This window comes from Otolemur garnettii, unplaced genomic scaffold (genome assembly GCF_000181295.1).
Source record: "Otolemur garnettii isolate 467f Iridium unplaced genomic scaffold, OtoGar3 scaffold00098, whole genome shotgun sequence".
Classification (NCBI taxonomy): Eukaryota; Metazoa; Chordata; class Mammalia; order Primates; family Galagidae; genus Otolemur; species Otolemur garnettii.
Genome location: NW_003852493.1, coordinates 1,976,488 through 1,988,016, shown reverse-complemented (window position 1 = coordinate 1,988,016; position 11,529 = coordinate 1,976,488). Strand labels below are relative to the sequence as shown.

The 11,529-nt window shown below is 33.9% G+C and overlaps 1 protein-coding gene across 4 annotated transcripts in view; it reads right to left on the bottom strand.

The window, feature by feature from the left end:
• Positions 1-406: 406 nt before the first annotated feature.
• GALNT13 (polypeptide N-acetylgalactosaminyltransferase 13) overlaps positions 407-11,529 on the bottom strand; it is a 520,150-nt gene continuing 509,027 nt past the window's right edge. For 3 of the 4 annotated variants that reach the window (XM_023516812.1, XM_023516813.1, XM_023516814.1), the window contains one exon: positions 1,163-1,303. In XM_023516812.1, the coding sequence (XP_023372580.1) occupies positions 1,163-1,303 (141 nt within the window). Of the gene's footprint in view, positions 1,304-11,529 lie in introns of all 4 variants that reach the window. The other variant, XM_003795944.2, reaches the window with a different exon arrangement.

Genomic DNA, 11,529 nt, shown 5'->3' with positions numbered 1-11,529 from the left:
AGATAAAAAAAGAGCATGCGAAGCTAGCTTAACTATGACTATACTCCTTGGGTCATAGTTGATAGCAAATGATATCCAGTAGCTTAATTAAACTAAAAGCTCAGATTGGGTCTCAAGTGTATTCCCCATCAGAAAACAGTGATGTTGTCCAATAGCGATGAAATTCTGATAGTAATGTATTCTTTTTAAAAAATATGAAATTAAAAGGACAATAGAGACATAACTAAAATCTTTAAACACAATAGAGTTAAAAATGTCTAAAGCTCCCTGCCTTGCCCACAATTCCATACAGTGTAAGAGGCAAGGTGTAGTCTAAAGAGGAAAGGGATGGTGGAGATTATGGAGACAACAGGAGCAGTTAAGGATTGCATTTCTGATGTCAGCTCTGCGAGAGAGATTGGTTAGCTTGAGCCCATACTAGAAATGATTGCCAACCAGCCACAGTACCTCTCAACAATGTTGCCGTTTAGCTTCACCTTTTTCTCCTCAATGCCTTGTTAATTTCTTATTTCATGTACTTTACATTGAATTTTCAAATTCTCTGTTTTAAATTCACATTTGTTTCAATGTGATGCTTTTGTAAAGACTCTATGAGTTCAATATCCAATTTAACTTTTTTCTTGGTATGAAATTTAGCACTAACATTTTACAGGATTAATTCATTGTTTAGAAATAATCTAATATGCGGCCCTGTTGTCAGTGTAGAAATTCAACATGTTTCCATGAAGGTCTAGTAGAAAGAGTGAGTTTATAAAGCAATTGATACTATTTCATAATGAAGTAATTTTGTAAGGCATTTACATTATCTTTCTTTCGATTCCTATGACAACAAAAAATAAAAGAACCCCTAACTAATCGTATGACAAGAGGGCAATACAAAAAATTTTTTTTTGAAGCAAACACAATTTGATTTTCAAGGTGTTCCGATATTTAATAATGGTTTGCTCTTATCCGTATTTTTTATGTGCTTCTTTGATGAGATACAAATTTTAGTAGGGAAATAAGCAAACATTCCTAAAAATAAATTACAAAGAACTGTGTTTTAGAATACTTAAAGGATTTTTAAAACTTTCAATTCAATAAAGTTAATATTTTCCCTTAATTGAAATAATGAAAAAAACCAAAAGCATAGACACTTTCATTGCTTGAAGGGGAAGGGTCTTCATGCCCCCAGGGTCATGTTCCTCAGCAGCCATTGTTGGGATCTGCTCCCACTACAGTCCTGCATGGTCGGCACCATTTTGTCCTCTTCTGAAGGTTCATCCAGACATTGATTACTGTTAACATGTCTCAAGGTGAGTCTCTGCAAAAGATAACCACTAGTCAGTGCAGCCTATTTCATATTTAACTTCACTAACACATGAGATTAAATCTGTTCTTTGAAATCCTTTCTGATTTTTTAAACCATAATACACGGCGATATATTTGTAAAAGAAACTCTGCACAGGTGTCCCTGGATTAATTATTATACCACTTTGACTGTGAGGGAGTCATCATTGTCTAATACACCTTTATTTGCAGATGGTTAAAGAAATTGGCCGACATTTATCTAGCGTTGCCAAGAATTCAGGCTCCTTTGAAAAAGCCTATTTGTGAGCTCTGAGTTCAGCTGAGGACTGCAAATATTAACAAGCTTTCACAAAAGCTTAGTTTTCTTAGGCATGTGTTATTCAGTAACCATTTGGTAAACATGCAAATAGATGGCACAGCTGTGACCCAAATGAACAAAACTGCTAGAGATGTTCCCATTTCAAAATACTAAACAAGCCATAGTATCTGTGACTGTAAGACGTTCATTGTAAAAGAGTGATTATCATAGTAACAAATAATCTGCCTTGTTTGATACAATGCTTGCTGTACTTTGGTCTGCATTTTTAAGGATCTTGAAAACTATTAACATAAAAAGGGGTAAAATGATCATATAGTTTTAAATACTATATTTACACTTTATTTTATTCATAATTCCTATAATCATAGCATTTTATCCAGTCATTACACATCTTCTCTTTAGAGTTTCTACGTATGTTTGAAATCAAAAGTTTGGAATTTCCAGAAATACATTTAAAATTAATATTGTTTGCGCATATTAATTACATAGACAGTATTTCTGCTCAGTTTCATAGGTAATCCCTAGGACCATATTCCTACATCTCTTCAACCAGAAGAGAAGTGTTTGAATGCATAGGAAATGATCTGCAGGTATATTTTAAAAATAGCTCTTCAGACATTTTTGTTGCAAATTACCAAAATTAAAAGTAAACAAAAGCTTTTCTTTTTATGTTTGCTCTTGATATTACATGAAAAATTGGATGAAAATAAGTGCCTGCTGGGTGGGCAATACAAATGTTAGAGAAACGTCAGCCAAAGAATTGTAATTTGTCTATATTAGGAGTGAAAATACCCTGGACTCCACTGTTGTGAGAAAAGATATTATGAACAATAGGCTTGTAGTGGAAGAGGCTTCACAGAAAACAAGCAGGAAATTAAAAGAGCAAGGCTATTAGATATGAAGATTTCAAGATTGGGACCTTTGTTATTCCTCTTTCAACACATGGAATCAAGCTATTTATACTGAGAAAGGAATAAAGGGAGAATTGGCCACAGTTAGGCAAGAGGATGGTTGATTTCTGCTCATGTTCCCAGAACTTCAACCAGCAGCCAGCTTGAACAAAAAAGGGTACAAAACTCACAAAAAAGGTAATTTGTTTCTAAAAAATTCTAGCTAAATCAATGAAAAAATTATTAATTTTTGTTGAACGCCTGACATGCTTTGGGTATCTAGTCTCTTTCACAAAAGATCACTCACCATTGCACGCTTCAGTTGGGTTCTTTTTGCTTGTAAAGTACAGTTTTACACATGGCAAGGATGTTAGTACCCACTGAGCCACCCCAGAACGCTCTGTCATTGTCTTAATCGAATCTGATCACACATCACAGTAGTTGAAGGCTTTGATCAATTATCCCTTACCTTAGGTCGAAATACAACACAGACTTTGAGTATATGTGTTGCTGAAGCAAGCACACAACACAGGCTTTGAGATTTTTCTTTAAGGATCATATGGAACACGTGTTGTCATCTGTACGAATAATGACAACTTAAAAAAAATTAAAGGTAGTTCTTTCTAAAATGCATATTTCATTTGAAGGAATTCAATAAGAGTCAAAACACACTGCTGCAAAGATAAAAACCAACTTAGGAGGTCTCTTCTTTGATGTACTGCAGTACAAAATGAGACATTTGGGTCTCAGGTAGACCAATGTGTGAATTCCTAGTCCTCCACTAACTACCTGTGAACACCGGGGCAAACTACCATATCATTTTGAGGAGGCAGATTATTTGTCAGAAAATATGAAAATTATGTCTACAAATACTTACAAATACCCTTTTTCCTACTTAAAAAATCTGACCTTCAGTCAACTATCTAACTCTGATCCCTTGGCAACCTAATAAAGGTAAAAATGTTAACTATGTTTCTAGGCAACAATGTTTATGGTAAAAATGACTTCTGACTGATAAACTATATCTTTATCTGATAAATTGCATAAAAATACCAGATGGAGAGCAAAATGTCGGGCTTCTCTATGTGCAAAGATTCTCGCGATTTTATATGTCCTATTGGGTCCTTGGAAGCTCAGACTGCAGAGTTGTTGCAGGAGATATCGCCTTCTGCAAGGATAAGGCTATTAGGCCAGGACAGTTTGGTTTCCACACCTGTCTGATGGGAATCTCATCTCCTTGCCCCAGGCTGTCACCTGTGAAGAAGCGACCTCCCAAGGGGCTGTCAGAGCTGCTGTGGGAGCTGCTGCAAGTTCTACTGAGAGAAGTGAACTGTGGTCTCTGCCACTGAGTACTACGGGAGACTTGTGAGAGAAAATGTTTAGTGAAGCCTAAAAGCCCTTGTCAAGCTTTGCTCATACTGGGTACTGTTGCTTTGAAAACAAACTAAGATACTATGCATAAATTGGCTGGAACACAGATTCTTCTTGTGCAAAGGTTATGGACTTTTCCAACTTTTATGTTTGGAAGCTCTTTATCTTAAATGCACTTTTAAACTAAATGACACCCCTTTCGTCTTCCCATGTCCATAACTCCAGGCCCTATTTTGTCACAGGCATACAAGTTCAATTATTTCCTCCACTAATTGAGCTTGTTTTCAGCTGAACCAGAAAGACTCTCTCACTTCCCTTGTGCTCTCATACCGTGTTTGATCAAGTCAGATCTCTTATTTACTAGATAAAAAGCCCCTGAAAATCAGGAACAGGACATGTTCTTATTTTCACTCTTTACAAAAATTCCATACCAGTTTGTTGACTTGAACTGAAAATGGATTCATTTTATTGTTTACTGCAAAGATAGTCACCAGTTAGGAAAGTAAGAGATATTATACGAAGTATGATTTTAAAAAAGGTTTGACTGTTATATCACTTAGCTGACCCAAGAAAGGCTTAGAAATAATTTTCTGTATAAACTTAATGCAAATTACATCTTAGTCTTTAATAATGCATTTGCTTCACATTTCATATTAAAGATATTACACATTTTAGAAAGGATATGGCATAACATCAAAGAATCTGAATAAAAACAAACAAAATTAAAATAATTTTAGTGCCCCCAAACAATCCTTTTTTGGCTATTTTTTTTTCCAGCTCTGCTGCAGAATCTATTATGATTCAGTCATGGCTATCGACTAAACAAAGATAATATCTCTTAATATTTTCCATTAATTGTATGTATGCATGTATATTTGAATGCAGATAAATCAGGAAAATACCTCTTCATTAATGACATACTAAACACTGGTGCGTATATGCAGTCTCCAAATTAATGCACAGCTAAGTAGAAGACATGAAAATACTTCTATAGAGAAATAATACATAACAAGACGTAATAAGACATGCATTATTTCTACAGAGAAATAATACATAAACATTTTTCTTAACTATATATTAAAGAAGATTCCAGATTTCAATAACCAAACTTAAAAATACTACAATAAAAGTAATAAAGTCTGTAGCACAAACCTTTAAAAATTATTAGAGAACATAATCAGTAGAATTCCCAAAAATATTTCTAAAAACTTCCATTCTTGTATGGTTTCTTAGGAACCATTTTTGCAAAATGCTATCATTACATGTTTCCACAATAGGCTGTTTGGAGCCATCAGCTACTTTGTTCACTGAGAGACAAGACTGGGTGATTATATGAAGAAGAGTGTGGGTCTGTTTGACAAAGAAAACAATGAAAAAATGACAAAATCAAGTAGAAAAGCGGTAATAAATCAATCATCCTGGGCAACATACAATTTCTACTGGGTGAGGATGGGAGGCACATGTCATAATAATTGCATCCATGGAGCTGTGAGCCACCTTCTTTTAGTTGGCTTTAATAGCAGTTGTATTCAGTAGGAGTAAATGAAGATAAGACTGAGAATATGGAGAGCGGCTTGAGTTTAAATGATGAAACATTTGGGGCAAAAGATTATTTAGATATAAAATATTATATTCTCAGTATTCATCTTAATAATAAAATGCCTTTTGGTACTGAATGAGTTATAGACATTCAACATAGTTAAACTAGTCCAATTATGGTCATTAGTCTTCTCTTCCTTAAAATTGAGTGAACACCATAGAAGAATCTGGGATGGATAATTTTGCTTTAATACTTTGCTTTACTGCATACAGTGTAGTCCCCAAATTGCGTCCACATGTGGTTTCACAGGACTAACCTGGTAGTTAACGAAGGGAAGAAAAAATAAAAATATCAGATCTATTTGAGTTGTTAACTAGTTCTAATTCTCCAAACACAATTTTAATCAATTCATTAATTTGTCTATTTCTTGCTTTCCATCCATTTATTGCACAAGAGCAGAAGCTCCAGAAAGGTCACAGACCATGGATAACTGTATCATGAAGCCCAGTGCCTGCCTTGGGGATGCACTACATAAGTTTGTTGAATGAAGCACTTAGTTCAAGGCCAGTGCAGCAAATAAATCATGTTAAAATTAAACTGTATCTCTTGGACAGCTTACTGGATACAAACCACTGGACTTACCTTTTCAAGGATTTATCTTCTATGATAAAATGGTAGGTAAATAACTTATAAAAATGTGAAAGGTAACATTCTAATAGATCATGTTTTTTCTTCGTAAAATTATATTGTTAACTATATAGTTGGATTTGTTAAGGAGAGTAGTTCTTTATTTTTTAACCAAACCTGAATTTCCCATCTATACTGTTTGAAATTTCAAGGCTAGATCATTCTCTGCCCTCAGTGATTTTTCTTCTTGTGCTGAACTTTTCTCGGTAAATGTCATGTTAACATCAAAGCTATCAGAGTTAGCGATTGTAAATTCCATTTGTTATTAAAAAGAAAAAGGAATTATAAGGTTTTTCATGGTGTAAAACAAAAACAAAAATAATTTTGCTTATGCTCTTGAATGTGACCCCAGAGCATAAATATAATATAAAATTTTCATAAAAAACACAGCTGTAATATTTTCTCCAAAAGTATTTATTGCATGAATGACCAAGGAAAAAAATTTAAAGGCCTTTCATTCCAAATGCTTCTAAAAAGCTAAAAGCCAGAAGAGAAATTAGAAATCTCAACCCACTGAGATAAAAATTATTTTTTATTTAAAAACCCCACAAAATTATTTAGTCTCTTTGCTTAAAAACAAACCATGATTTACTTATTTTTTTCTGCATAAGTTCTGTTTGTAGAGACAACAATTATTAACATTTTATGTATTTTCTAGTAATTTTACCTTTTATGTATATTTTCATAATGGAGGTCATCTAATTAAATATCCTTCCTCCATTTATGGTATAGGGATCTTTTCTATCATTAAAACAATTTAGAAACTTGCCACTAATAAATAAACAATTTCTATGAAATAGACTTGTTATTTACCTTCCATTTGAAGGGAATGTGTCTCTAATCGCGGAGCCCTTATAGATAATGCTATAACAAACATCTCTGAACGCCTCTGTCCACATCGATAATCATTTCCATAGAAACGACTCTTAGAAGTGAAGTCACAAGGTCAAAAGGCCAAAACATATTGGCGAGGTTTTTACAGAAAATATGTGCAACAATAATTTTGTAATAACAGCAGCAGCGGTGCCCAACGTTCCCTGTACTTGCTTGCTGCGTACGTGGGTGCCCATCTTACTGTATCTTCACTGGGATCCTATGTTGCCATTCAGTGCACTTCTTGCCATATTAACAGGACAAATAACAAATGAATAAAATAGCACATGTAAAATGATAATTATTTATGAAGTTTTGAAAACGTCTTAAATTAACTCTTTTCATTGTCATTGGCTGTCTATATTTTTCCTATGCTATTTGTTCAAGATTGTGCATATTTTTATATTGAGTGTACTTTTTTCTATTAAATGCTCTTTACTAAGCATATCTTATCTTGTTATCTTGTTAATAATATTGGTGACAAAATAAGGAATGCCTCTTTTTTTGTTTTGTTTTAAGTTATGGGCTCTCCCTATGTTGTCCAGGCTGGACTCAAACTCCTGGGCTCAAGCAGTCCTCCTGCCTCAGCCTCCTGAGTAGCTGTTGTGGCATGCACCACTGGGCCAGGCTATGTTAACTCAATTTTAAAGGCACTATGGCCTGGGGGCTAACATGTAGATACTGCCAAATGACTTTTACTTTAGCTTTGTTTGAAATATTGACTAGGAAATAGACTAATATAAACCTTAGGGTAGCATTGACGTTTATTTACAATATAGCGTTACTTCGTTCTTCTCCTCTAAAATGTGAAGCATGAGTATTTCCTGGAATGCACAAAATTGTAATCATGCTATTTCAGGATTAATAAGAAAACATTAATAATTCCTGCCTTTAAACATATTTGCATGTTTTACTAAGATAAACCACGGACTGGCTCTACTTCTCCCCTTCTAAAGGTGCTATTTCTACTTTAAGCCTGTTGGAGTCAGTCTTGGGAAACAATATTGGTGACAAAATAAGAACCATAATATTATAAGAGTGGTTTGTACCTTTCTATGAAAGAGCACTAAGTAAAAAAGAAGGTATTTTAGTGAACAAATAGAACTGACTGCAGTTGAGTCAAGAACCAACCAGTTAAGGTCTCCGTTTAAAAGGTGGCATGCTACAAGTTTAAAAGAAAATTCAATCAGTTGTGTTATTGTATATAATTAGTAAAATAAGAATAAACGTAGATGAATACAGACATTTCATTGAATGCAAAAATAGAGGATCTCCCCATTGTCCAAGTACAGAATAACACTTTTAAAAAATTAATATAACGAAGTTGTTATTAAAAATATTAGTTCATCTGCTGACAAAGCAATCTATACATTCAGTGGAATATAATAGAACTATTCTAAAAAGCCAAGTGTAAATGTTTAACACACAGGAACTACAAATTCTACACTAACCTATTGAAATTTCTACTCACTAATTAATTCTAATGAGAACTCACAGCTACAGGTTAATGGAAACAGGGAAAGGAAACATCTGGTTAAGGCACACAACCTTCCAAACGTAAATTGAACTACTGTTTTTATTAGTATCGCTACACAGGCAAAAGGTTGGGTTGCATTTATAGATCACTTACCTTGAGATTATAATCCCATTTCCCTGCTTTCTGTTATGTAAAGGTAAATAAAAGGGTAGGGGATAAGTATAGTCTAAATATAAGCTTCTGTGATTTTAGTAACTTAATTGAACACATCTTAGCTATTGAAGAAATTCCTTATATTGTGACTCTGAGAAGCACTTGATATGGATGGTACAGAATCCACAACAAGTATTTTTCTGAGTCAACTTGTTCTGTCACATGAAAAATAACACTTATTTTTAGCATTATACTTTGCTCCCTTTTTTTTTCTTTTGTTGCATAGTGTTTGTTGAGCATTAACTGTTCTGATCTAAAATTAGACTCTCACACTGTATGTAGCTGCCTGGATGTTAAAAAAGAAATGTGATTATGTGCACGCACTGCAGAAAAATATAAATTTCAAATCTACTGGAATATAATTGTGATGTTCAAATGTGGAATGTAAGAAATCTTGAATAAAATGAGTGAATAAGAGATTCAGAAAAATAATTTTTAAAATGTCTCAATGAGATGAAGTTTATTCCTTTTCTGTTTAACTCTGTGGGAATAAGCATTTCATGGCATGGAAGTGTTTGGGTAATTTATTCAAGAAATTCTAGATCAGGTGGTATCATGCAATTTGGTACTGATACTGAAGGTAACTCCAAACCATACAGGTTAGGCTGGGTATAAAGGGACAATGAATTAAGTTCATGGTATTTAAGAGTTATTTAGTTAAGAAAAAGAGAGACCCTGTATTTCAAATCATGGTTGAACAAAGGTATGCATTTATTACCAATGTGCACTTAGTTTCATTTAATTAATAAGAGAATCAATTAGATATTAATTATATTATTATGTGTAGCTAAAGTTTGCAACCAATTAGACCACCATGACAAAGTAATTTTATGACTGCTTGTTTATCAAAATGGAGCACATTTATTCTAGAACATCTTTCCCATTATTAATAAAAGGAGAAATTCTATGTAAACAAAATTTAGTATAGCAAATAATTGACACATTTAATTATTTCATTTGCAATACTGTATATTTAGCTTTTTAGATCATCACTGTACTTTTAGTTTTGCATCTAATTACATGTAATTTCATTTAATTATTTCTAGTTTTTTGACTACCTCTAGAGGTAAGGTAGTAGAGTAGGTAAATTGCTGGAGTTAGTGATAGAAACCTGGGTGTGTAAACTTAAGGCATTTACTTTGTGGTTTAGTTATTAATGTGAAAAAACAGAACGATCATATCTGTTTCAAAAGACTATTGTTAAGAATTGCATGAGAAAACAGATACAATTACAGATATGCACTTAACTTGATTCTCTTCTTTGTCCCCCAACTGGCCTAAGAAGTAAACAAAACCCAAAGTTTTGGCTAGGTTCTGTATTTCGAGGCTTCAGGACTCTGTTTCCAGGTTTTCCAGAGAGTTCAACAATTCTGCTCCTATTTATGACTTTTCTTTTTTAAGATTGAAAGGACCATGGGAGATAAGGTGATGGAATATTCCAGCTGTTCACACTGTGATAGTCACAATTGTACTGATAACTGGCTTTCTTTGAATACTTTATTAGAACCCAAATCCTGGCGCTGCTGCCAGCAGTGTAATCTTTGTGCTCTGGTCCTCCTGATGAAGCCTGACAGAAGGGAATGTGAAGGTATGTTTTGGTTCTGTAATTCTATGAGCTCTACCAATTCCTATTCTGCTTTCAACCTGCACCACCTCAGAGGCTTTTCAAAGAATAAATTTTCCCTTGCTAGCAAAAGATAAAGAATTGAATTAAAGCAGTAAGCAGCACTCATCTACTTTCCAGTAGTTGGACAGGAGAAGAATAGAGCCCCTGAGCAATTATTCCTCTTTCTTGTCTCAGTACCTTTTATCCTTTTGTTGCCTTTCCCTCCTCGTGTTCCCCCTTGAGGACTTGCAATTTTCCAACGTATATTCATGCCTTTTCCTAAATTTGCAATATTTTTCATCAGTATAGAAAAAGACTATGCAAGATACATAGATGTTTGACCACTGTCTAGACCTGTCCTTCTCAAACTTAAATATATATGAATTACCCAGAGATTATGTGTAAATGCACACTTGAATTTACTGTGTTCATTGTAGTGTCTCAGATTCTGCATTTATAACGTGTTTCCAGGGTGATGCTTTTAGTCCTAGAATCACTCTTCGGATAGCAAAGTTTGGAACTCTTTTGTAGGCTAACATGAACCCCAATGTAAAACTTAAAAGAAAAGAAAACCATTGAAAGTAAATAGTCTTATTGCAGCCCAATTCATAATTGCCAGGTCATGGAAGAAGTCCAAGTGCTCATTAATCTACTAATGGATCAATAAACTGTGGTATATATACACCATGGAATACTATGCAGCCATAAAGATGAAGACTTTACCTCCTTCATGTTTACATGGATGGAGCTGGAAAGTGTTCTTCTTAGCAAAGTATCACAAGAATGAAAGAAAAGGTATCCAATGTACACAGCCCTATTATGAAACTAATTTATATGAAAGCTATAACCTAATTATAGTCTACCAATATGGGGAGGGGGGAGGTGATTGGAGGGATCACCTCTATGGCTTATCTTACAAGGGTACAAGTGAATCTTTCTAAAAGCAGAATATAAACATAGCATAATAATTAAGAAAATGACATAAAGGCTACGTCAACCAGTTTGATGAAAATATTTCAAATTGCATATGAAAACACCACACTGTACCCCCATGACTGCATTAATGTACACAGCTATCATTTAATAAAAAAAAAGAAAGAAAATAGTATATTTAATTTTGTTAGAAAATTATTTCCTTTTTCATGACCTTCTCACAAAGAAAATCACATTTCAAAGCTGGTATTTCTAAAATGGCAATACACTCTTCCATTCTCATGTGATTTCTCTACATTACGATTTAAACATTGTAAAATTTGGCAGGGT